The sequence below is a fragment of the Dysidea avara genome, chromosome 8 (genome assembly GCF_963678975.1).
Source record: "Dysidea avara chromosome 8, odDysAvar1.4, whole genome shotgun sequence".
Lineage (NCBI taxonomy): Eukaryota > Metazoa > Porifera > Demospongiae > Dictyoceratida > Dysideidae > Dysidea > Dysidea avara.
Window position 1 is genome coordinate 34,925,522 of NC_089279.1, and position 27,873 is coordinate 34,953,394.

Sequence of the window (27,873 nt, forward strand, 5' to 3'; positions counted from 1 at the left end):
ACCGCCTTGCTTGTGTGTACGAAAAATACAGTACTCGGGGATGTCTCGAAGCAAATACAGCACTCGGCTTCGCCTTGTCGTTCTGTATTAGCCCCTCGACACACCCCCTCGTACTGTATTTCCGTACACACGGTGGCGGTGCTTTAATTCTAACATAAGGGATGCTATGAAAATAACCCCACACAGACAGCATGGTTGATCATGTAGTGACATTGTAAACCGCTAAAACTAGCCAAACTAAATCCTACCAGTTTGTTCTGAAATGCACTACCAGTCTGATAAACAAGTAGCTAATCCACAATTGGGTACTCCTGTTGAACATTCCCCAGCAAGATGACTAGGAAGATACAAAATACCACCCCCTAAAGCACTATACCTATGCTTGAAAAATACAGCACTCAGGGAATCAGGGTAGCTAATACAGTAGTTATATATTCAGATTTACCTGGTGCTGTATTACCCTCTCGATACACCCCTATTTTCCATATAATATATGTAAGAACAACGCTTGAAATAATAAAATAAAATTTCATGCTCCAAATTGTGGTTGCTAAAAACTGTGAGTGCATGATGTGTGAATTTTGTTATTATGTAGTCTTGGTATAGCACATAGTACCTGTTAAGCACATACCCACTTAATCGTGGTTGATAAGCACATGCGGACACTAACATAAGACAAAGCTATACAAGAGAAGAAATGCTAGAGGTTTAGCTAGTAGTGCATAGCATGAAATTTCATGAAGTACAAAGCCAAAATACGCATGTGCCTTTACTACACTTTAAATAACAAGTGAAGCAGTCTTCTGTATAGTGTGCTCTACACGAAGGATTCAGTGCAACTCAAAATATTAGTACATGCAATGACTGCCCCCAAGAGAGTGAATCCATCAATAATCACAACAAGGTTTATTTATTAGGCGCATAATTATGCTTAACAACTATTATAACTATTATTGTGGCTGCTTGTGGTTTTTGTTATGCTCCTTTCTGATTATTCCAAGAATCAAAAGTTTGCATACCTTAGTAGGCTTGTCTGAATTTTATATGGTCAAAGACTAACATTACTGCTAACAAGAATAGTAAATTCCACAAATAATTCCTCTGAAAATTATAATTGTATACATCTAATAAGCAGACTGGTGCTGGTGACTTATGATGTTGAGGGGCTTTCACTGAATAGTACATGCTTTCATAATCTTATATGTACTGTAAAAACTAAATTTAATCGAGCTGATTGCTCTATGACTAGAAATACATATGGACACTAACTGCATGGACTAATGGCCAAAATTTGAAGCAATGTATGTACTTACTTATTAAAGTACTGCCTCACAGTGTATATGCATGTGTGTGTGTGAGTGTGTTAGCATACATGTATGTACATGAATACATGTGAAAAATTCTACATTCTCAAAATTAATACATTCTCCTCTCTATATATATATATATATTATATATATATATGCTGTGTTAATCTTTAGACACAGTCTCTCATGCTGCATGTATTTTTGTACATGTAGCAGTGCTTGAAGTCATACATGTACAGTGTTAAAAAAATGATGGCTGGATTCTTGGAAATATGATTTACAGATTTGCATTTAATTATTAGGTGATAATTATTGCACAATGTATTGTAACTTTCCAAGAATCACCTTGTCATCACTTTTGCAGTATAAATACATTACACAGTACTACCACTCCACTTGTCCATGAAATAGTGGCTCGATCACTCTATAAACCCATTCGTCAAAATGGGAGACGTAGGCTTAAACATCTTTGTTATGTCTTCAGCAAATGGAAAATCCATTTGTATCCCAATCTTCAAAAGCCAGGTTTGGTAAATACTGTCACTAGTGCTGCTATGTTATATTCTGTTATCACTGTTTAGCTTGACACTTACACATGGAAAGACTTGAAAAAAGAGATACATAAAAGACTTGGAATGGATCCAAAAATGCAAACACTAAAAGTTGGAATTAAAGATATCAAAGGAGAAAGTGACAACGAGATAGTGACTGATGATCCCTACATAACAGACAATTTCACTATAGTTCTAAAAACAGGTTTGCATGGAGGTCAGAGTTGCCTGGTGTGCTCTGATTACACTACTTTTTTACCACCATGTGGATGCGAAACTGCTTACTGTAGTCAGTGTCTAGTGGACAGCTGTAGCAGCATGGTTGATCACATAAGATCAATTTTGGCATGCCCTAATTCTGATTGCAAACAAGAATGGGATCCTCTTGAAATTCGACGAAGAGCAAAATTTAATGATTCACAATTCAATGAATTCTGTAAAACACTGGCCATTACTTTAGTCAACAGAGATCCATATATTAGTGATTGCCCTGGCTGTGGACGTTACTATGAGCGTAAAGATCAAGCAAAGAGTAGTGTCTACTGTATCATGTGCGCTAAGGAGGGGAGGCCAGCACGATATTGCATTCAATGCAATTTAACATGGAAGACTTCAAGTAGCAGCACCAACTGTGGAAATCCTAATTGCAACTCCACTAGTGTGCTCAGTTTGCTTCCACTAGCAAAGCCAAAACAGATTAGTTGGATAAACAACTGTCCTTCAATAAGGTTGTGTACTTCGTGTGGTACAGTGATAGAACATGAAGAAAAATGCAAAGAAATTAAATGCATCGCATGTGGCAAAATTTTCTGCTTTGTTTGCCTTATTGATTGGCGCAGTGGTCATCTATCTGACCAATGTAAACCAGCCCCAACGCAGACCACAGTTCCTCATAAAAAGTAACTCTGGATTAGGACATTTTGATTACACGCAGACTTGTATGTGTATTAAAATATACATATACAGCATTGTTTTGTTCTATATATAGCTACGTATACATGCATGCATATAAGTACATTCACAAAAATTTATAAGTATGTCTGTTGCTACACCTGTTATTGCATCTGATTTGTAAAAACAATACCAGATGGCCACAAGCACAAGGGCAAAGTATTTGGGGCGAGCCTGAGCGAGCCCCACACTAGCTGGGAAACGGTACGTGCGAGCGGAACGTTTACAGACATATACAAGAAAAAACGATCAAATTCCATATTAGGTCTTTTCTCCATTTCAGAGTATTTAATAAGTAATAATACAGTTACAATACAAATTACTCTACAACTAAACTACAAACACAATTAATTACAACAGGGGTTCGGGGAAAGGAAAATCAGAGTCCTCACACTGCAAAGCCCAGTACCGTAAAATCATACGGGCATTGTTCGTCCATAAAGAAACTGAGGTTGATGCGTGTGAGCGGACATCATGAAACGATAAGCTGGAAACGGTACGTGCGAGCGGCACGTTTACAGACATACACGAGAAAAAAGATCAAATTCCATATTAGGTTGATACGTGTGAGCGGACATCATGAAACGATAAGCTGGAAACGGTACGTTTACAAACATATACGAGAAAAAACGATCAAATTCCATATTAGGTTGGTACGGAACGAGCGTGCGACCTGTCAACGAACCAATGGTCAGGGGCGTAGCCAGCCAATATTTGATGGTTGGGCATAACATCAACTTAATTACACACACAAGAAACACGCTCACTTTCATGTGAGACATTATCATAGAATATAAAAAGTGTATGCACACAAGGCCTACAGCTACCACTATAGTGTAAATAAATGCTGCTTGCATGCATGCATACATTTACTAGCTATATGCTATCTATTAAACTTGTAGGGCAGGCATCCACCGACGATCGCCGTAGCTGAGCATCACGTGACATCAAACTGCTGAACCTACAAGAACCAACAATGTAAACAGTTCACCACATATTTACCACAATCAACTAGCAGTATAGTTTACAGACTAACCACCACAGCGATATGAAATGCTTTTTCAATTAAACGCCACATGGTCCCAAATGAAGGCCGGGGCGCTAATTTATGAACTATAACACAAATATCAGCATGCCAAGAAAGCTTCGTCCCAGACTTATAGTAGCCAATGTACATTTTGCATGAATCTGGTGTAAACCACAACTCGGTTAATCAGTACAATTTGTGCACGTGACGCTTTATAATGACTTGACCTTTTCTCCATTTCCAGCTCCATTTACATATGCTATTATTGTTATCTAGAAGAGTCACGTTTTTCTGTTTTCTTTCATCAGCAGTAAGGTAGGCTATACGGTACTTTCCTTATCAAAAAAAATACGCTTGACAAATCCACTGAAACGAAATCTTTTGCTGCCAGCACCATCCACACTGAATCCTACTGACGATTATCACTCACTGTGACTCAGAGATACAGTACCACGACTGTAGTGTACCACGCTTTGACTCCATTTTAAATTTCGAATTTAATCCGCGCCAAGGAGCGTGGCACGTGCGTCTTTTATAGGGACTTCCCAAGGGAAATCCGCGTAATGGATCACGTGATATACCATCTATCTCGATCCCTTCTGAAGTCATGGTTCAAGAAATGAGGTACATGTTTACGCTTTACAGTATCAAAGTAGGGTGGTTTTGTGTGCTGCTGTGAATCCTCGCGTGAATCTTAAGCTACTTGTGATGGTTGGGCAAAAGTTTGTGATGGTTGGGCAAGAAACTGTGATGGTTGGGCAAATTCCCGCCCATGCCCACCCTTGGCTACGCCACTGCCAATGGTCCGGGCATATAAGGTCCGGGCGGACCATTTATGCTGTCACAAATGGTCCCGCCGGACCACCCATGCCAGTGCATAAATGGTCCGGGCTGAACATAAACGGTCCGCCTCCAGTCTGCCATGCATTCACCCGATGATTGTGCTGGCGTGAATTTTGCAGCGTAAGTTTCGGATATTAGATGTATTTTTATATGACCGCCGGTTTGATTTTATTTAGATGTACTTGAGATTGGTTTTTATAAGACTTTGTCTTCCTTATACCAATTAACAAATAATAATTATAAGCAATATATGGTCGATACTACAACCATAGATAATATATACCTTACCCGGGATTGGAAACGGAGGCAATCAACACCTATCAACAAGTTCACTCAGCGTTGTAGTATCGCGAGTTTAGTGTAACGTAATTCCGTAATTCAGTCCGTGTTTTATAAAATGGCGAATGCTGGAACTCGTAAAAGAACTCGTGCTAGAAAGAAGAGCTCGAAGCGGAAGAGCGGAGAATCCGATGGAAATGACGATGCTGGTTCGTTGTCATTATAGCTAACAATAAACAACCAGCGCTGGTAGCAAAATTTGGGCATTTTTACAGCTTAAACATTCAATCACTGATGTGCCTGGCCTGGCCTTGTTTGTGTGCAAGTTATGTTGATGTAGCCATTCATTAGCTATACCCATAGATAATATATACCTTACTATGCTATACCATACCTGTCTTTTTCTTTCAATGCAGGTCCCAAAGCAAAAGATGCTTTTGTGGAAGCACTCAGAAGCGTATTGAATGATGATTCATTTAAAATAATGTCCTCAGAAGCAATTGAAGCAAGAAAAGCGGCACAGATTCTGTTGGACTGGTGTCTTGATGCTGCCAACAATAACTGTTTTACAACATTTGTTTTGAAATTGTCAAGACCTGAAACAGGCAATGAGCTCTTGTAAAAAGAAATCATGCAATCGTGAGAAACTTTGGAGAAACTTTTTTCTGTTTCGCTCTTCAGAGAAATTTCGAGAGGACTGGGTAAATTTTTTGGACTCCGCTAATGTGGCTGCTACACCTATCCTGTATCAGCATTTAACTGATATTTTGTTCAGGGGATACATTGGTGATCATGTGACAGGGTGTACAGCTGAAACCAAGGTTGATCCAGCACCAGCTGTAACAAAACGCGAAGGCAATGCTCTTCGTTATGCTGCCGGCTATGTTTGTAGACATTTACGTAAGAAAATCGAACGCAGTAAACATGAGCTTAAGGAAGAGATGGTATTGTGCCTGATGACTTTAACAAAGGACACACCCAAAGAACATAGTGAATGTGGCAGTTCTGAAGAATGGACATTAGCACTAGATAGAGGTGGGCTATGGTATGTTAAAGAAACAACATTTATATTGTTTATTGCAATAGAAGAAGTGAGAGAATGCCTAAAAATGTTACTTGGTAGCGACCCAGCAGCTGAAAAAAAGAGGAGATTGTTGAAAAAGTTATCTCCAGTGATGATGTTGAATTTTATTGGTTGATTTCCACTGCAGATTTCGAGATTGGTGAGAAGGAGGTACATAGTGCACTTCTTAAGGAAATAGTGCAGCTTTATGTGACTATCCGTGGATTTTCATATGCAAGCTTTTGGATGGAGAAATTTAAGCAGTCAGCAAAAAAGAGTACACAGCGGTCAAAAAACTTACGTAGAGACTTGTATGATAGCAGCTTATAGTATATTATATTATTAACATTTGCAATGCTATGCATGACACAACTTTATTTTGTGATTACCCAAAATAACCCAGTTGGAATATTCTCAATTCTGCATTTTGGATTGTATCAATCCACCCTGTAAAAGGAATGATTTAGCTAAGCATCTGCACACACTGTGTCACTATACCTGAAGGAATGCCATTACACTGTTTCAGTCTACTGTGCAAAATATCCAAAGACCTGACTGGTGCATCAACAAAGGCAGAGACACTTGAAATGACAGTGGCAGAGACACCTTCAGCACTGACACATCTCTCAAAGGAATTGAAACCGGTAGCCTCTTAGGTTTAGGCTGCCAGTGTTTGTTACTATGAAGTCTAAGCTTTCTGTGACCTCTCCTATCATTCATCTGCAAAAAAATCCAGTGCAAACTATAGCTATATGCATAATAATAAAGCAACAGTTCTGAAAAGGAAATACTTGCATTCACTTGAAGATTCAAGGATTTCGCCTACATCAGTACAAGTCAGCAGCCTTGAAACTATCCTATTTTGTTTGTATACATATGAATTACAGGAAATACTTAAGAAAGAAAGTTAGTAGCCTTTAGAAAATGACCTGTAGGCCTCAAAACTTAATACCTCAAAATCACTTGTTTCGCAGTTGCGCTGCAATTTGATGGCATAAACGGTAAAACTAAGGGTTTTAAGTTGCATGATTTTGTCCGCTAATGTCTCAGCTTTCAAACAGTGTAGTTTACATCGAAAAATGTCGCTCCCACACTGCTCTACGAACCCCAAAAGTCGAGGGTACGACTAAAAAGCCATTTTTTGCGTAAACCGCGTCAAACACTATTTGTTCAAATTTTTGACGATTGTATGCAAGTAATACAACAGTATTGTTCTTACCACCACGGTAAATCCTCTTCATGTTCACAACTAGTAGCTTATCTACCCGTTCTTTTCCTTTCTTCCATCGGCGAGGTGAAACCTTACATATCAAAGCGAAAGTGTTAATTATTACAATGCTGACGGCTCGCGATTTTTGTATTGAAGTGTGTCCGGTTTCCAATCCCGGGTAAGGTATATATTATCTATGCTACAACGTAAATATTAAATCCTTGCTCACGACGTAGTTCCTGGAAATGCATGCCGGCATACAGGGGGTCAAAGAGGTTTAGTATACCAAGATCAAGATACTCTATAGCAACGTTGAAACCGGGTCACTACTGCTGACCCGGATGACCCACTGACCCGGATAGCAATCCGGGTCAGACCCGGATGTGACCCGGATTAATTAAAGCCGAGACGTGTTTTGGCTAGTCTCGGGTGAGCGAACGAGTCTACATTTTGAGTGTTCGATTCGTGTTGAGTAAATATTGCAACTTCAGCCTAGCTGCAGGTTGAAGACCAAAAAAAAATTGTCTTCACCTACTGACAATAGCTACCCCTCACCATCAGTTTCGTGCTACATACTGCACTTACTAACAAATAGGCGTGGCTGAGCATATGTTGGTAATGCGATAAAGTGGACGTGGCTCACGAAAGAGCTACGCGATAGCGTTTATAAGTTCCACGTCGTCAAACGAACAATTTCGTTTCTCACGTGATCCAATCCGGGTCAGACCCGGATAAATTGTAAACCGGGTCAGACCCGGATAAATTGTAAACCGGATCAGACCCGGATGACCCGACCCGGTTTCAACTCTGCTCTATACCCCTCACATAAATTCAGTGTGCAATAAAGCTAATCGTCTACTGGGATTTTTGCGAAGAACTCTCCACCATTGTCCACCTCACTTAAAAGAACATGCATATAAACAGATTGTCTTGCCATCTATTGAATACTGCTCTTCTATCTGGGATCCACATCAACAATCACTCATTCACAAGTTAGAGATGATACAACATCGTGCTGCACGTTTCGTGTTAAATAGACCTTGGAGAAGGAATCATAGGGACAGTATAACTGAAATGTTAGTGGAATTAAAATGGCCAACACTGGAAGATCGTAGGAAACAGGCACGTCTGATGCTGTTGTTTAAGTTTGTAAACAAATTAATTTATGTTCCAAATCAGTATCTGCCAGTGTTATCTCCTGCAACAAGTACCAGGGCAAACCATCCCTTGAAGCTATTACAGTTGTATGCCAGAACAAATCGATATAGTAACTCTTTCTTACCAAGATCAATACCAGACTGGAACAATTTAGATATGGAAGATCTTGACAATATAGACTTACTTACTTTCAAAAACCATTTGCAAAATGCATAGACACTAAAATTTTGTTTTTGTACATTAGCGATTTACCCAATGGGTTTTGCTAATCAATAATAATAAATAAATAAATAAATAAATAGACCTATATACCGCTTTCTTGATTTAATGCAATAATTGATGCCACCTGGCCTGGGACCCAAATAGCCCCTGTTCTGGCTACACCTCTGTACGTCAAAGAGACGTGACTGAAACCGTGTACAGTAATAGCTATATATAGCTATAGCAATTATAGTTTGGTATAGGCGCCAACTTCTTCAGCAACTATCTGTAACTTTGTGGAAGTACAATGCGAAGATAGTAGCTACTCCGCCAGCATATTCGCTAACTGCTGAGTGTCTCCAGACTTTGACTTTGGTTAAGTATAGGTTAGGTATAATTTTTGTCACTTAGTATAGTTAGTCACAGCAAGTAGTGACGAGTGGCTTAATTAGCTTTAGCATTGACATTTATAACCCGGTGTCACAGTGATATCTATGTGTTTCCCGAGTTTCGTGTTTCCCGGCACACATATCACTAGGGATCCGTGTTTCCCCGCACACATAACACTAGGGATGCGTGTTTCCCCGACAAAGACACTAGTGATATTATTATTATTATTATTTACCTATACTGTACAACTTCAGAAATGAAGAAAAATGTACAGACGAATCACAAAAAAATTTAATACAGTAAGTAAATTATAATTTAATTATAGATTTAAATACTTCAAGTGAATTAGAGTCTTTAGCTAGGTTAGGTAAATCATTCCAAAGTGAAATTGTTGTTGGAAAAAATGAGGACTGATATGAGGTATTTGATGCTTGCAATGATAGGAGGTTAAAAAGATGGTAATTTCTTGTACTGGAATATGTTGCAAAGTTGGTATACAAATCAAATGGGATATTAATTTCATTGTGGATAATTTTGTACATCATGGATAATCTTAATTTTAATCGTCTGCTTTCAAGTGATTCCCAGTCCAGCTGGTCCATAAGGTTAGTTACGCTAACAGTAGGGTCACGTGTGTATGTAATTCCGTAGCACGTGACCGTGGCGGCGTCACTTTATCTCCTCTCCGACCTTCTCGTTCCTGGGACACAAATCTACAAGCTGTGGTACCGTGGTGATTCTCGAAACGGTACCCGAGAAGGTTTTACCACTTAGTTGCTGATCTGTTCTTGTGTGCTTCGTTTATGACAGACAGTACGCGTCAATTGGAACTAGCATTGAAACGATGGCTGATGGTGGAAGTAAAAGAAAGCTAAACGCAGATTCAGTGTCTCCTGAGGCTAATCAAGCAAAGAAGCACCAAGGAGGTTCGCCCCCAATCAATGGTGGTGATGCTTTTGCGTCCCTTCCTGGCGCGCAATGTCCACACTGTGGTGAGGCTTGTCTCTCAGAAAGTAAGGCTGTCCAATGTGACTTGTGTGGAATATGGGTTCACGCTGTATGTGAGGGTATTTCAAATGAATTATGATAAGTTCAATGATGTGTGTGCAAATGTTAGCAGCTTGTCATATTATTGTGAGGCTAATCATTGCAACAGCCGTATTAAACAACTTGTTCATGCCCACTACGCCAACGTTGACCAGCAGGTCGACCTCCCTTCTTTAAGAACATTACAAGCTGAACAAACTAATTTACACCAGTTAATTTCTGAAGTGTCCACGAAAGTTGACAACTTAAAGTCTAGAAATGATGTTCTATATAGTGAAGTCGAGACAGCTTCAGAATTAGTCAGTCCACCTATCATACAAACTGAGTCACCAGCATCAACGTTCCTTACGGTTGCTAAAGAGTTAGATGACAGAGAACGCAGAAGGAATAATGTGATAATTTACAACCTACCCGAAACAAGTCCATCACAGGATGAGAAATGGTTTGTGGACCTCTGCAAAACTGTCTTTGATATTGGCATAAAAGTTACCAAGATCCTGCGATTGGGCAAGCCTGCTGAAGAAAAGGCTAGACCACTACTTATTGTTTTGGATAATTTGTCTCACAAAGAATTTATAGTTTCCCACTCCTACTACCTCCGACGTCACTCCCAGTATACGAATATCTATGTCTCTACTGACATGACCAAATTTCAGCGTGAGAAGCACAAGAAACTAGTACAAGAGCTAAAGCAAAGGAGAGAAAGGGGTGAGAAATATTTAACAATATTTAATGGTGAAATTGTGCTTAGAAGAGATCGTAACCCAAAACACGGAACTCAGCCAATGTTACAACCAGTTCTACAGCAATCGGTAACCCCAATCATGCTTGATCTTAATGAGGAGTGTACCTGACAGAGGTCAAATTAGAGAGGATATTTTTGATAACCCTAATTTAAGCCAAATTTTTGTTAGCAACTTTCTTAATCAAACTGATAATTGTCTACTTTCAGATGATGACACTATTATTAGTGACTTGGATACTCAGTTTAGTAATCCTGATACATTGTATAGTGAACTTAGTAATACTTCTTTAGAAGATAACAGTGACCTTGACTCGTCTGACCTAGTGGATTCTGACCATCAAAGTAACTTAAACTCTAACAATTCCTTGAATCTTTTGCTGATTAATTTACAAAGTATTTTGAGTAAAAAAAAAAAAAGTTTTTGGGAGACGCTAGACGATCACACCCCTGACATTGTGATTGGTTGCGAGACCTGGCTCAATTCATCAATCCTTGATAATGAAATTATGCCCGAGAGCTATAAACTGTACCAAAAAGATCGTGAAGATGGATATGGTGGAGTGCTGATTGGCATTAGCACTACCTTATCCAGGAAACCTGTTGATATTGGTACACCTTGTGAAGTGTGTGCTGTCAGTTTGCAGCTGTCTCATGGTCAGGAACTTATTATAATTGGTGCGGACTGCCTAGCAGAGATGTTGAATATCAGCAAAATCTATGTAAAAGTATTTGTGACATTACAGCATCACGACCCAACTCGTTTATTTTCTGTGCTGGTGACTTTAATGTACCAGACATAGAATGGACCAGTCATTCTATCGTTTCGCACTGATACCCATTGGATATTAATCAACAAACTCTCAAAATGGTAGATGACTGTTATTTTACCCAACTAGTGAGTACTCCCACTAGAAATGAAAACATTCTTGATATCGTTTTCACTAATAGACCATCTCTTATTAACTATTGTAAAGTTATACCTGGCATTAGTGACCATGAAGCTGTCTTGACCTCTTTTATGACACAGGTAGTTTACCACAAAGGAAGTGAGCGTAAGCGTTATTTATGGAACAGGGTCGATTTCCAAGAGATGAGTATTGAGATGACAAGGTTCACTGCATGGTTCACTGATCATTTTTGTATTGATACTCCAATTGAACACTTATGGTTTCATATTAAATCTATGCTCTTAAACCTGCTAGATAAGTACGTCCCATCAAAAATGGTGACAAATAGTAACAGACAGCCTTGGGTTAATCGCCATATTAAGCAACTTGGTAGACGGAAGAAAAAGTGCTACAAAAGAGCTAAAGTAAGTAATTCACCATCAGACTGGCTACATTATAAATCATTTAAAAAGGAGATGCAGAGAGAATGCAGAAATGCACGTAATTCTTACATGACTCGATCACTGTTTAACCCATTTAGAAGTGGAAGAAAGAAGAATTTTTTCCGTTACATTAAATCTCTCCGTAAAGATAATTGTGGTGTGCCTATGTTACAGAACGAAGGGGTTACATATACTGATAATTTGGATAAAGCAGAAGTATTAAATAAACATTTTTCCTCAGTGTTTACTCATGATAATGATTCACCAGCTCCACACCTGGGTCCTAGCCCATACCCTGATCTTCCATTATTTGAAACATCTATTGAAGAAGTATATACCCTATTGACACAAGTCGATCCTTTCAAGGCTACAGGTCCAGATGGTATCCCTCCCAAGCTATTGAAAGAGATGGCATTTGAATTATCTCCTAGTTTAACATTGCTGTTTAATTCATCATTGAAATAAGGAGAGGTTCCACACGACTGGAAAATAGCCTCTGTGACCCCTATATTTAAGAAGGGCAATCGTAGTAACCCTACAAACTATAGGCCAGTTTCATTAACATCTGTGTGTTGCAAAACTCTGGAACGAATAGTACACACTAATATTATGGAACATCTGAATAGTCTGAATATACTCTCAAAGTGTCAATACGGTTTTCGTGCCAAACACTCTACTGAGCTACAATTGTTACACACAGTTCATGACTTAGTGTCAAACCTTAACCAGAAAACTCAAACTGATGCCATCTTACTTGACCTATCTAAGGCATTTGATAAGGTGTTACATCGTTATCTCTTACATAAGCTGCAGCATTATGGAATACGTCATGAGATCTTAGAATGGACTTCATCCTTTTTGAGCAGCCGCACTCAATATGTTACTTGTAATGGTTCTCAATCATCACCCATCGATGTTATTAGTGGAGTGCCCCAGGGCACTGTCCTCGGACCCTTGTTATTCTTAGTTTACATTAATGACTTACCTGATTGTGTATCATCTTCTTGTGGCTTGTTTGCTGATGATTGTCTGCTCTATAGACCGATACATACTACAGATGATAGTCGTTTCTTACAGGAGGATTTGTTACGAATTGAAGAGTGGGCTAATAAATGGATGATGACATTTAACACAGATAAATGTGAAGTATTACAAGTTACTTTAAGTAATCCAAAACCCACAAGCTATTTCCTGTACAATAATCAACTAAGAATGGTTAGTCATGCAAAATACCTTGGTGTGATATTGGACTCTAAGATGAACTTTAACAAACATATTACCACTATTTGCAGAAAAGCTAATAGTGTATTGGCGCTTCTTAAGCGTAATCTGTATCATTGTAATTCTCAAATACGAAGCCAAGCCTATTTCTTGTATGTGAGACCAATACTAGAATACACATCAATAGTTTGGGCACCATATACTAAGACTAACATTGAGAAGCTTGAAAGTGTTCAGCGACGTGCTGCCAGATTTGTGGTGTCTGATTATTATTTTTCAAGTAGTGTTACCAGTATCTTGAATGAGCTTAAATGGTGTAGCTTGGAGGTTAGAAGACAAGTAAGTAGACTGATGATGTTTTATAAGATATTGCAAGGTTCTGTCGCACTAGAACTACCCTATGAGATATCTCTCATCGACACTGTTACTAGAGGGCACAATAGAAGATATCAAACACCTTTTTCAAGAATTGATATACACAAATTCAGTTTCTTCCCAGCTACTGTCAGATTGTGGAATAGTTCACCTGACTCAGTTGTTAATTTGGATTCCCTTGAAGCATTCCGTAGATCTGCTACTGATTTCTTAAACAATTTATAATTTATAATTCTTTTTATACTTAATTAACTACTTAACTTAACTACATACTATATTGCACGTATACTCTTTCAGAGTCCTGCAATTATTATAATATTATATTATTATTATTATTATTGGTCACAATCCGGGCTGATATATGTTTCCCTGCCAGTTTCTCAGTTTTTATAGCTACCACGCCCAATACCCGCGTTTAAATTCTGCTTCTACGAGTCGACTAGCTAGCTACTGCTGCTCTATAGCACGCGTCACAGTACTAACTACTGCTAGTACTACACTATAGCTGCATGCTACTGCTACTACACTGTTACTGCACTGCAGTCACTGCTTAGGCCACTTCAACTAAATCTTTTGTTTCTCGGGCCCGACCGACCCTGTATTTTTCAGCATAAAATAATTATGTTAATCACGTGATCACCTTGCAAAGAGTGATAACGCCACGAAGGAGTTGCAAATTTATCTTTAAGCTCTCAAAAAGTAAAAATCTCAACATATAGCTGCCTACTCACAAGTGATACAGCAACCATAATGTAGCTTAGCCACCGTTTGACTCGCAATATCACTCTTCAGCTAGCAAAATAGCCTATTTTTATTTTTATTTTACCGACCTACCGACTTTTATTTGGCTGAATTTCGCCCGAGAAACAAAAGATTTAGTTGAAGTGGCCTTACTGCCTCTACTAGATCTATTCTATATACTCATGCTATTTTTATAGCTACTATATAGTACTACCTATACTGCTACTAACTACTGTTTATACATCTAGATGCTACTGCTACTACTACACTAGCTATACATGTTTGCTGTTACTGCAGTTGCTACTGCATGTTGCTATATTGCTTGCTACTATACTACATGGTGTTTTGTTTATATTGTATAGCTGAAATCGAAAGTCATTGACATTTGTTTATAACTATGTCAATTGATTGTAAAATTTACATTCTTGATGAAGCAATTGAACTTTTTACTTTACAGTGTCCAACATGAAGATCTGAAAACCGCGGTAAAGATCGAGATACTCTAATAGAGCAGTCACTCTAATAAACTAGTCACAGTCTTAGAGCGAGCTATGTAAGGATTTTATGTAGTTTATCAGCTATAAATGCGTAGCTGGTGAGGTGGGGAGTTATTGTCAGCTGGTTGTGACCTTTATTTTTTTTTTTTAGTCTTACCTTACTAAACCAGAGACAATGTAGATCGTTTCTATAAGTATGGGTCAGCCCAGCCCCCCCTCATATCAACTACTTCCTCCGCCCCTGCTCATACATAATATTTATTTGTCTTCACTTCAGTACTAGTAGCAACAAGCAGTAACAAGTATGGTATATTATTATTATTATTGGTAATACTGTGCAGACCTCTATTAGAGTATAGTGCACAGGTCACAACATACATACAAGTATACAAATTAAATAATTGCTAGTTTTTGTTTGAACTGATCAATATCATTGGAGTCAATCACATTTTGGGGTAGATCATTCCAGATTTTGATTGCCGAAGGGAAAAAGGAGTACACTGTTAAAAATAGGGTGTAATCCAATCACCTTTGGGGGAGTTCTAACTGCTGTTTAAATTAAACTCCTTTGAAGGGAGTTGTAGTACTCCCCAGGGGTGCTCTAGGAGCAACTAAAAGGTGTTGCAAGGGCATTGCAACACTCCCTAAGGGTGTTCTAGGAATAGCTATAAAGGTTTTCTAGTGCTCTCCATGGTGGCATTTTGTTGAAAAGAAATGTAGGCTTGCTATAGCATTCCAGTAACCTTCATGTTGATTTCAATTTATACTCAATGACTACCAACAACAAAGCACATTAGCAGTACGCAATAATATATTTGCAACATCTTATACTTACCACATAGGTGTTTCCAAGTCACTCTTATAGAAGTTAGCAAACTGTACTTATAACCTAATTTTCAATAGAAGCATCCAATTGTGGGTTTCAATATACCTAGGTGTAGGCAAACACCCTTACAGTGGCTTAGCTATTATTGGGGAGTAAAATGACATTTGTGGTGTTCAACAACACCCCAAGTGCTACAATACTCCCCTAGGGTGTTGTAAATACCATGGGTGTACATGAACACCTTTACGATGGGTGTACCTGTAACACCTCGTTTTAACAGTGTACATATAAGAATCAATCCGTGTCATTGGTTGCATAAATCTCATATTATGATCTCTGGTACTATGTACAGTGGATATGGATGTCAGAAACGGATTTACTGGGATGTCAACAAGGTGGTTAATTATTTTAAACATCATTATGGCTTTCAGTTCATCTCTGCATCGTGCAAGTGTAGGCCAATTAAGGTCTGTAAGCATTTGCGTGACACTATAGCGTAACGGGAGTAGTTGCTGGTCACAAATCTAGCTGCTTGTCGTTGTGTTCTCTCAATCATATCAATATCCCTCTTAGTATGAGGTGCCCAGACAACAGCTGCATACTCTATAATTGGCTTAACCATTGCTTTGTACAACCTGTCCTTAATTGTTGGTGTACAATTGTGGAGGTTACGCTGAAGAAAACCTTTAGTTCTGTTAGCCTTGGAAGTTATTTGTTTTATGTGTTCTGACCAGGATAGATTTTGGCTTATTGTTACACCCAAGTATTTATAGTTGTACTAGCAAGTGTTAGCTATAGTAGCACCAAGCAAAGTATAGCAGCGAATAGTAGCTGGTAGTATACTGGCAAGTAGTATAGCAATGGCGGATCCAGGATGGGGCATTTGGGGCAAATGCCCCCCCCCCTCCCCCTTCAAGAAATTGCATACAAGATCGAGATACTCTAATAGAGCAGTCAGTTACTCTAATAAAGCAGTCACAATGTTCATGAGGCAGTGTAGCTTACCTATGAAGCTATAAATAGGATTTTATTTTACATAACAGACGTGATATATTTGGTAAAGGATCACTAGCTATTATTGTTGTGACCTTTTTTTTTTTTTTTGGTCTTCAACTATTTTTCAGCAAGGTGCGCCCCCTCTTTCCAAACTCTGGATCCGCCCCTGTATAGCTATAGTGCAAGTATAGGAGCAGTATAAGCAGTAGCTATAGCAGTAGTAGCGATTCCCGAATTTCGTAAATTTTGCATAAAATTTTCTCCGTGAATCTTCCATTGGAGAGTTGGCACAATCATTTCGCTGCCATACGAGCAATTGATCAAACAATTGGATCGTTTCTAGGGTTTCTAGGGGCAAGGAATACGATGGTGCAGTTAGTTTTCTACTACAGCAATGGCGGATCCAGGATGGGGCATTTGGGGCAAATGCCCCCCCCCCCCCCCCCCACCTTGTAGAGTAGCCATAGCTAGCTAGTAGTACAGTTTTGATTAAAATACTGAACTTTATGTTAGGTCAAGATCAATAACTCGTGAAAATATGCACATAACATTAATTTATTGTTACAAATTCACAGCGAATTAGTCAAACTAGCCATAAAATTGTCAGTCAGCACCTTCATACGTACTAAGCGCCTCTAAAAATAATTATCGTCTTGTTGCCTTTAAAGACATTAATGACCTTTTAAACAGCTTTTAAGACTTCACAACCATCTGCAAAGGCCAAAATGGCAAAGTCAACACTGAGATACTACTAAGAGGTGATTTTTTGCTGCTTCAAAAATGCAGCAATTAACAAGAGAATCTGGGTCTCCCCAACCACTTACCACTTAACCTGTTTGTGCCCCTCCCCTTGCCAGCTGCTGGATCCGCCTCTGTACAGATATGTTTGTGTGGAGTTTTATGCCAATTATAAGTAGGGTTCCACCGATACAGAAAAATACCTACCGATCCGATACCGATACCTAGCAATAAATTTTCACCGATACAGATACCGATACCGATAATTGCCATACAATTTACACACCTCTCAAGTTAGTTATGTGTGACTGCTATATTAGAATATTTATTGTGCAGTGACTGTTCTATTAGAGTATTTCGATCTTTTTCATGCAAAAATAGTAAGTAGCAGTTGCTCAATGTTTAACAAAGCAATCCCTGCACCTTTTATGCTAGAATAATGCTCAACACTATTTCCAACTTGTTATACCTCACGTTTTGCTATCATAGCATTTATGATGATAGTTATGATTATGACGATTGGCGCGAGTGGTTATTAATCGGTATCGGAGTACCTAAATACCGATACCGATCTGTACCAAAAAATAAAAATAAAAAATCTACCAAAAGCCCAATATCGGCTCCAATACGATACCGATCCGATTATCGGTGGATCACTAATTATAAGATTATTTTGTAATATTTCCACCACAATGTTATGTTTTCTTTGCAAGAAACGACCCAGCACATGTTAGTTACACCAAGGTAAGCATTTTTGTCCATGTATAGTTTTCAACATTACTATGCTAAAAGTCAGCAAATTTGCACCACAGATACACTGTTAAAACTTAGGTGCTACCATGACACCTATGATTTTCTAAAAATCAAGGGGGTGTTGTTGCAACACCCCTGAAAATAATAACCACCATAAGAGGTTTATAGTCACACTTGTTGGGTGTTACCATTTTGTAAACACCCTTAATTGTTCATTGGAAACCCTAAACAGAGATCTAACACCTCATGATAGGGTGTAATGTACATGTAATCGCATACAGTTACTAACACTGTTAGAAGTATGGCAGAAACACTTGACTGCAATTTATTTATGGGCCAAGTGATTTATCGGCCCCCATGACAACAGCACCTGCCCTGAATTATCATGCAAGATAAACACCTGCAGTTTCAAGTGAAATATAATAGTAGCTATTAATAGTATCAGATTTTACAAAACTGATACAAATTGCACATCAGACAAAATCAAATACCACCAGAGCGTATAGCCATACTACCATACTAGTTCATGGTTTTAAGCTCAAACTACTTGATGCTGGCTTTAATGGTGCAGGTGGTGTGAAAAGTTTAATGGAAATTTCTGGCCTTGGTAAGGTTGACTGTCTTGGGTTGACAGGAATTGGTGGATGGCCTATTTTAGATTCCCAACATATTATTCTGTGTTGATAATTGATTTTGCTGCATATATACCAGGCACTTAGGAGCCAGCACAGCTCTGTAACCTCATGCATGTCTGGATTTCAATTGCAGTCTTTATTTCCCACTCCTCTACAGCCCACCTTCCACTCCTTTGTGAGCAGCTGTGATTCTACTTCCACTACACAAAAAGTGTCATGTGTATGCGATATGCTCCAAACATGTTGTACATAGCGTGAACTCCTGTGGTGTATGTGATGTATAGGAGATGATAGTTCAAAATTTGCCTCATTAAACAGCAAATGTGAACTATTATCTCCTACATATTACTTACCCCACCTAAGTACATTTCATGCATATCACTGACTGCACTTGTGGACTGTGCTGTAAACAGCCCCTGAACACCAATCAAGACATTATCTAATTCATCATATACTGTATGCACAAATATGCATTTTACTGTAGTGAGCTAGCTAGCTCACTCATTAAAGTTATCTGATTTTCTTTCTTATTTGGCAGGAATACTACAAGTATCTGAAAGGTAATAAATTGATGCATCTCTGGTGTAATTTCATATGTGTGCTTTGGCAATTTTAAATCTAAACCATTTATCTCAAACTTCTAAAATAAATATGTGACCGGATTTGACAAAACAAGGCTTCTACACACATCCAATTTTCTGACTTTAACCAGCTGTAACTTGACTACTCAGCAAGCTATTGGCCTAAAATTTGCACAAAGTACTTTCATAGCATAGTAAAATACCAGTTCAAAATTGGAAACTAATGGCATACTCCTACATAATGAATGAGTTATGGTACTTCAAAGTCATAAAGTGGATGTGCATGTAAGCCTTATTTTGTCAAATTCGGTCATATGTGGATTGGTTTTCCAAACAATAGCTGCATAAATGCTTTTACATTGTGCTAAAGGAAATTTGTTTACTATGCATGAAATGCTGCACTTCTATATAACTATGATAATCAATACAACTATATTTCATTGATGAGGTGTAATGGGAACACCCTTTGCACCTACAAAGGTGTTTCCGTGAATGAAATCCCACAATTAAAAGTTTCTTTGGTAGTTACGTTATAAGTACAAATTGCAACTTACATATAAAGTGTAGAAAGACAAGGAAGTAAGTGTACTTGTAATCATGTTGAATTACTGTATTTCACAGGTCATAATATGTGTTTCCTAAATATATCATCAATGAAAATGAAGGTATAGGAGGAGATCCACCCCCATGAAAGTGTTGGAAATTAACAGTGCACCCCACCACACACCCTGGATTTACACCTCTTGTAGCACCTTTACACTCTGGTGTTATATTTCTTGCAGCACCTAAGCACTCTTCTTTCACACCCTCTAAGTGTCACCACAGCACCCTTTTCTAACACCAGAAGGGAGTTGTTTTTAAACATGCAACTGGACACCCCTAAAGGTGCTTTTGGTACACCTGAATTTTAACAGTGTAGCTCATCTCTTTGATGTTTTTTTTGTTTTTTCCGGCCCTAATGGCACTCCCTTCCACCCACACGTCTCTATGGAAAACAAGCTAGAAGAACAACATAAAAAGGGAAAAAGAAAGAATTTACCTACAGAAAAGACACCTAAAAGAACCTACAGAAGCCCAGGGAATGTTAGTGAACTGGTAGATGCCCCTCTGCGATGGCAAGATCTACTGCATGCCCGGGGCACACCAGGACGCTTAGAGCGTGATCGAGAACCACGGATGCACATAATGGAGGAGCGAAGCAAGGAGAACCCCAAACTGCAACGGAGCCAGCCCATTACCACTGAATATGGGGAACTCCACTTCTCACTGAGTAATTGAGCCAAATGCTTATAGGTGGTAGTGGCTGCTTTCCCCATTCCACCGGAGGAGGAAAAAACTAAAGGGGTAAAACTGCCATGCTCTACTTCGCGTATACGCTCCTCATAAGCACGACACTTCTCAGCCTCATGCCGGTGGGGACTATTCTACGGAACGGAACGGAACGGAACGGAACGGAATGATGGACTAAACCACGGAACGGAACGCTTTCTCAAACTGAAGCTTGCAACTTACCATTGCTGAAACTTCCCTTATAAGTTAGCAGTGGCATCTCCAGTGGGTGGTTAAACATAAGATAAAAAGAATTAACGGATCGATTGTGGGTTTTTGTTGGTTGTCATTAGTAACGAAGTATTATTGTGGGATGAGCTGTATCAGTGATGTTCATCCATACGGAAGGGAACTTTATGTGAGCTGTTTTTCTTATTTAGACTTTACAAAACAGTCTGGGCCGGTCTTTCAAGTCATAAGTCAGTGTATAAATAAAGCAAGCAGGAAGATACTGCATGGTAACAGGAAAGAGCCAGCTGAATTAAAACTTGAAGAATTTTGTGCAGTGTGTGAAGAGCAAATATTTTGGCAGACCGCAAGGAGGGTATATTCTGCAAACATCACTGAAGTGTATGCATGGAATTATTTATATATTAACAGCTGGTGCAGTGGACTAATGCCATATTCAATAGTGAGCTGATTTTATCTGTTGCACAATTCAAGGATGTGTCTGACTGCTAGCCTTGAATCAGGCTAAATGTCAAAACTCCAAGATCAGCCAAATCTCTATTATAAGCTGCATGTGAAACCATGCCCGTAGCCACCAGGCAAATGTGATTTGGACCAGGATGTGTGTGTAATTTTAATGTATCTAGTCAGACCTGAAATGAAACACTTACATTAATTACATACCACCTAAGAATCCTAGGATTTCTAAAGTGTAACATTTCACATGCTTCACTTCAAACAAAACAGGTTAAATTTGTTCGTCTATTTTCAAGTGATTCCCAGTCCAGCTGGTCCATGAAATTACAATGGGATCACATGTATTTGTTACAGTGCGGGCTGCCCTGTGTTGGATCTACTCTAGAGTTGAGATTTCAAGGTAGACTCACTGCCAATTTACTGACACTAGTACTGTTGTAGCATGTTTAAGTGGAGGACAAATGAAATAGTAATGCTAGATTATTTATGTATACAAATTTTTCATAATGAAATTGATATCCCATTTTGATTTGTACTTCCACTTTGCAACATATTCAAGAGCAAGAAGCTACCACACTTAATCTCCAACCACTGTCATTAATTAACCAAGATCTCACTAGTCTGTAATTCACCTTACTGTAGTGATTTTATTGATTCATCTGTATGCTTTCTTCATTTCCTTTGAAGTTGTACCAAGAGTTCATAATAAGGTGGGGAGTGTCTAACTTGAATGCATTCACCAAACACCCTGCTTAAAGTAACACCTCGGCCTTATTTCAGAACAAAGGCTTTACCTTCTTCAGCAACTCTAATCAACAGTTTTCTATCCCCCAGTAAAGGTGTTGATTTGATGAAAGGTGAACTTTACACAGGGTGTTTGTACAGGCCATACTGAGAGTTAGACACTCTCCCCCATACAAATCAGTATTACGAACTCTTGGTTGTACAGTATAGGTAAACAAAGATAAGTTTCTCTCCCATCTTATTCTAGGATCAAGACACACGGTAGTGTGTAGTGCGGCCCAAGAAGCCGGCGCGCAACCCCGTGAGTATATTGACAGGAAGAAAGAAAACGCAATTTTCGCACCTCCGTAGCTCTGTGCTGCCTTGATGAAACAAGACACATTTTGCTGTGTACATTCCCTCTAACTTCAGTACTCCACATTCCAAATTTGAGCGAAATCGCTTCAGGCATTCCTGAGATATGCGACTTCAAAAATTGGCTTAGTTTCTTCGTTTTTTTTCTTCTTATTTTTCTTCCTCTTTTCGCACACTTACAAAAACTGCCATAAAACGCGAACGCGTTATCCGATTGCCTTGAAATTTGGCACACAGACGGGGGGTATAAAGGCGCATCTCGGTACCAACTTTGGCTGGAATACCATAAACAGGCAAAGAGTTATGAGCGATTATGCACGAAAAATAACACCAATATGTTGTCACGCCTACAGGGTAAACCGCGTATGGGAAGAAGCTGAAAATCGGTGGGTGAATAGGTTAACTATTGAACCTCAAACCTTTTGTGGTTTGAAAGAAATCGAGCTAAAAACCAGGAAGATACAGCGAAAAAATCAACAGTGTGTAACAATTACGCAATCGAGATTAGCTAATTTTTAATTTATTTTATTTTATTATTATTATTATTATTATGCTTGCCACGCCTACCAGATAAACCACTTGGGGTAATGCTTTGAAAATCGCTGTACAGATGGAGTTATCATCTTAGAAAGGCTCTTCAATGGTGTAGAAGAATCAGACTTAAAGCCACGGAGTTATAACACGAAATCCAACTTGGTGTAGCAAGTGCGAGATCGAGATACTCTAATAGAGCAGTCATCCTAATAGAGCAGTCACCCTGAACAGAATTCAAGAGATCAGTTAGAAATAAGTAACCTGTATAGAGATCAGCTACAAACAAATCACCCTGTAGAGAGTTCAGCTACAAACAATTCACCCTGTTCAGACATCAGTTAGAAGAAGTTTTCTTGTAGAGAGTTCAGTTACAAACAAATCACCCTGTTGAAAGATCAGCTAGAAGATGTCACCTTGTAGATAGTTCAGTTACAAATAAACCACCATGTAGAGAATTCAGCTACAAACTAGTGACCCTGTAGATACATCAGCTAGAAGAAGTTACCTTGTAGAGAGTTCAGCTACAAAGAAACCATTCTGTAAAGAACTCAGCTGCAAACAAATCACCTATACAGAATTCAGCTACAAACAAATCACCCTGTAGAGAGATCAGCTAGAAGAAGTTACCTTGTAGATAGTTCAGCTACAAACAAATCATCCTGTAGAGAGATCAGCTAGAAGAAGTTACCTTGTAGATAGTTCAGCTACAAACAATTCACCCTGTACAGAGCTCAGTTAAAAGAGGTTTCCTTGTAGAAAGTTCAGCTACAAACAAATCACCATGTAGAGAGATAAGTAAGAAGAAGTTACCTTGTAGATCGTTCAGCTACAAACAATTCACCCTGTAAAGAGATCAGCTAGAAGAAGTTACCTTGTAGAGAGTTCAGCTACAAAGAAACCATCATGTAGAGAATTCAGCCGTAAACAAATCATGTATAGAGAGTTCAGCTACAAACAAATCACCCTGTAGAAAGATCAGCTATAATAGAAGAAATCACCTTGTAGAGAGTTCAGCTACAAAGAATCTATCATGTAGAGAGTTCAACTACAAACAAATCACCCTGTAGAAAGATCAGCTATAGAAGAAATCACCTTGTAGAGAGTTCAGCTACAAAGAAACCATCATGTAGAGAGTTCAGCTACAAACAAATCGGCCTGTAGAGAGATCAGCTAGAAGAAATTACCTTGTAGAGAGTTCAGCTACAAAGAAACCATCATGTAGAGAGTTCAGCTGCAAACAAATCACCTGTAGAGAGTTAAGCTACAAACAAATCTCCCTGTAGAGAGATCAGCTAGAAGAAGTCACCTTGCAGGGAGTTCAGTTACAAAGAAATAAACCATGTAGAGAGTTCAGCTGCAAACAAATCACCTGTAGAGAGTTCAGCTAGAAACAAGTCACCCTGTAGAGAGATCAGCTAGAAACAAGTCACCTTGTAGAGAGTTAGCTACAAAGAAACTACCATGTAGAGTTCAGCTGCAAACAAATCACCCTGTAGAGAACTCAGCTACAAACAAATCGCCCTGTAGAAAGATTAGCTAGAAGAAGTTACCTTATAGGGAGTTCAGCTATGAACAGATCACCCTGTAGAGAGTTCAGCTACAAACAAATCACCCTGTAGAGAGTTAAGTTACAAAGAAACCACCATGTAGAGAGTTCAGCTGCAAAAAAAATCAATCACTCTGTAGAGAGTTCAGCTAGAAGAAGTCACCTTGTAGATAGTTCAGCTACAAACAAATCACCTGTACAGAATTCAACTACGAACAAATCACCCTGTAGAGAGATCAGCTATAAGAAGTTACCTTGTAGATAGTTCAGCTACAAACAAATCTCCCTGTAGAGAGATCAGCTAGAAGAAATTACCTTGTAGAGAGTTCAGCTACAAACAAACCACCATGTAGAGAGTTCAGCTGCAAAGAAATCACCCTGTAGAAAATTCTGCCAGAAACAAATTGCCCTGTAGAAAGATCAGTTAGAAGAAGTTACCTTTTAGAGAGTTCAGCTACAAAGAAACCATTCTGTAAAGAGCTCAGCTGCAAACAAATCACCTATACAAAATTCAGCTACAAACACATCACCCTGTAGAGAGATCAGCTAGAAGAAGTTACCTTGTTGATCGTTCAGCTACAAACAATTCACCCTGTAGAGAGAGCAATTAGAAGAAGTCACCTTGTAGAGTGTTCAGTTACAAAGAAACCACCATGGAGATTTCTGTAATCAATATATGTGACCGGATTTGCAAAAAGGGGTCTTCCACACACATCCAATTCCGTAAATGTTGGAGACCATAACTCAGTGTTCAAGTAACATATTAACCTGAAAATTTCACCATGTATTCAGCTATAGTGGTGCTCACCACTGCCCAAATATCAAGGCAATAGCTCTTTCCAATCTGAAGTTATCAATTGTCAAAGTTGGCAAATTGGATGTGTGTGGAAGACCCCTTTTCGCAAATCCGGTCACATATGTATTATACAGTATATATAATTTGTACATTTACTGATAAAATATTTAAAGTACATCTACTTCATCTTTTCTTCTTCCTGTAGTAAAGAAAAAAACATAGGTTAAAAAAGTCCCAAAGCTGGCCATAGGCCGGCTTTGGGGTATACAAATACAAAAGAAATGAAATCTAATCCAAAACAGCCAAGCTGTAAAAAAAGTGTGCGGCCCTCAGAAAGGCTATGGTGAAAAAAGATGTGAAATCCAAGGTGGCGGCCAAGAAATGGCTGTGATGGTAGGTTAATGGTAAAAATTTTAATAACGACAATTCAGGTGAATTTTTGTGCTGCTTCACAAAATTTACCTAAATTGTCATTATTAAAATTTTTACCATTAACCTACCATCACAGCCATTTCTTGGCCGCCACCTTGGATTTCACATCTTTTTTCACCATAGCCTTTCTGAGGGCCGCACACTTTTTTTACAGCTTGGCTGTTTTGGATTAGATTTCTATTGACAAGGAAAATTCAATTATTTGTATACAGGCTCAAAATTGAGAAAATATAAAGAAAGTGAATTAATATTATACAGTCAGTTTGCTTTTGGATATTTAATGTCTCCACCACAACAAAAATTCGATGAATCCATGCATCTCATCACTGGTCGTCTGAACATTCTGAAAGTGATACCTCACTCAATCAACCATATATTCTGTTTATTAGACTGAATAAAGTCATGATTACCTAAACAATCACTTAATTTAATGTTTTATAATTATCCTATTCCATTTTCCTGGAGGTTCCACTAATAAAATGCAGCTAGCCAAGCTGCAAGTTGATTCAGAAAGCACTCCATTCTGTAAAATAGACCCCATCCAGAATTCAACTCAGTACTCAGGCTGAGATATCTGACAATAGTCCACTACTCTGTTAATGAATCATTGATGTTCACACAATATAGCCTCCTTGAGGTATCTGAATGTTTGCTCCTCACACACTGCACAAAATTCCTTTAGATTCTACTTAGACTGAGTTGATTCAGCTTGTCACCATACTTGTTTCCTTTGTAGTGTAGCTATACACATACTGATTTATGCCGATTAGAAAGGCTGGGCCTCAGACTGTACATTCTGAAGTCAAGTAAGTAAAAATAACTCACATACTAGTAAAAAAAAGTCATGCATTAAGTTCCCTACTTGATATATCCGAAGATGAAATCACTGAGTCAGCTATTCCCACAATTAGTACTTCGTTACTAATGACAACCAACAAGAACCCACAATCGATCCTTAAATTCGTTTTATCTTTCTTGGGGTACGTTTGATTACCTGCTGGAAGTGCCACTGATAACTTGTACAGCAATGGTAAGCTGCAAGCTTCAATCTGAGAAAGCATTCCGTTCCGCAGTTTAGTCCATCATTCCGTTCCGTTCCGTTCCGTTCCGTAGAATAGTCCCCACCCCTCATGCCTACGAAAAGTGGCAGCCAAGGTGGTAGACCGATTGGAGGCTGCAAAAGAATTAAAAACGCGAACAACAAAAAAGGTGCGATGATGTAAGCACCTCCAAAAACAGATGCTCTGATATCCACTCTGGCATTATCATCAAGCACAGCTGAACGGTGATGCATAACCTCACCAGACAGGGCATGTAAGTGAGGCTCTACCTGGACATCATGGCACACTTCTGTCATCAAACTAGCAGTCAAATCTCGTACTTCATTATGCCGGATAATTGGAAAGGCACCATGTGGGCAGCTAAGGGCGTGAGGCAAGGTAAAATGATGTACCATTTTGGTAGCTGTCAAGGAGCTGTACATTAGGAGACAAAATAATTATATAAGCAGCTATAAATCAACAATACAACTCCTTGCTTTGCATGCACATTGTCCTTTTGAGTGGAGGTGACTGGCAAGGCTGCCCACAGGGGGGCAACTGGGGAATCTTGCCCCGGGCCCCAGTCTGAAAGGGGCCCCAGGAGGCCCCATGAAGGGTCCCCTGAATACCTGCTTAAAAGATCGATATACTCTAATAGAGCAGTCACAATATTCTTCAGAGGAGCAGTGTAGCAAGCTTATAGATAAGGAGATATGGTTGGTGATGGGTGGTAATTGTCAATGTCAGCAGGTTGTGACCTTTCTTTTTGGTCTCCAACTTACAGCTTATGATTCGGAATGGAAACCTCCTTGCCTCTGGGGCCCCACTTTAACTCTTTGCCCTGGGCCCCTTAATTTCTCTGGGCGGCTCTGGTGACATTACAGAGTGGTTGCACTTCACCATGTGTATGCTGTTTTGCCATCCGCAAGATGCTAAATGCATGCAACTATTTAGTGGCTTTCTATGGAGGTGACCTTTATTCAGAGGG

General features: G+C 39.0%; 2 protein-coding genes and 1 long non-coding RNA gene across 3 annotated transcripts; 1 reads left to right on the plus strand and 2 right to left on the minus strand.

The window, feature by feature from the left end:
* The first annotated feature begins 1,697 nt into the window (after positions 1–1,697).
* On the plus strand, positions 1,698–2,939 carry LOC136264564 (uncharacterized). The gene is made up of 2 exons (XM_066059329.1): positions 1,698–1,832; positions 1,889–2,939. The coding sequence occupies exons 1-2, from the start codon at positions 1,752–1,754 to the stop codon at positions 2,759–2,761; spliced, it is 954 nt and encodes a 317-aa protein (XP_065915401.1). The 5' UTR covers positions 1,698–1,751; the 3' UTR covers positions 2,762–2,939.
* Positions 2,940–6,419: 3,480 nt separating this feature from the next.
* LOC136264566 (uncharacterized) lies at positions 6,420–7,552 on the minus strand. The gene is made up of 3 exons (XR_010705197.1): positions 7,241–7,552; positions 6,520–6,741; positions 6,420–6,468 (listed from the first exon to the last, which is right to left on the minus strand). It is a non-coding gene; the product is annotated as an uncharacterized lncRNA (long non-coding RNA).
* A 12,977-nt stretch (positions 7,553–20,529) lies between these two features.
* LOC136263709 (uncharacterized) lies at positions 20,530–27,301 on the minus strand. The gene is made up of 2 exons (XM_066058343.1): positions 27,083–27,301; positions 20,530–20,889 (listed from the first exon to the last, which is right to left on the minus strand). The coding sequence occupies exons 1-2, from the start codon at positions 27,299–27,301 to the stop codon at positions 20,530–20,532; spliced, it is 579 nt and encodes a 192-aa protein (XP_065914415.1).
* Positions 27,302–27,873: the final 572 nt, after the last annotated feature.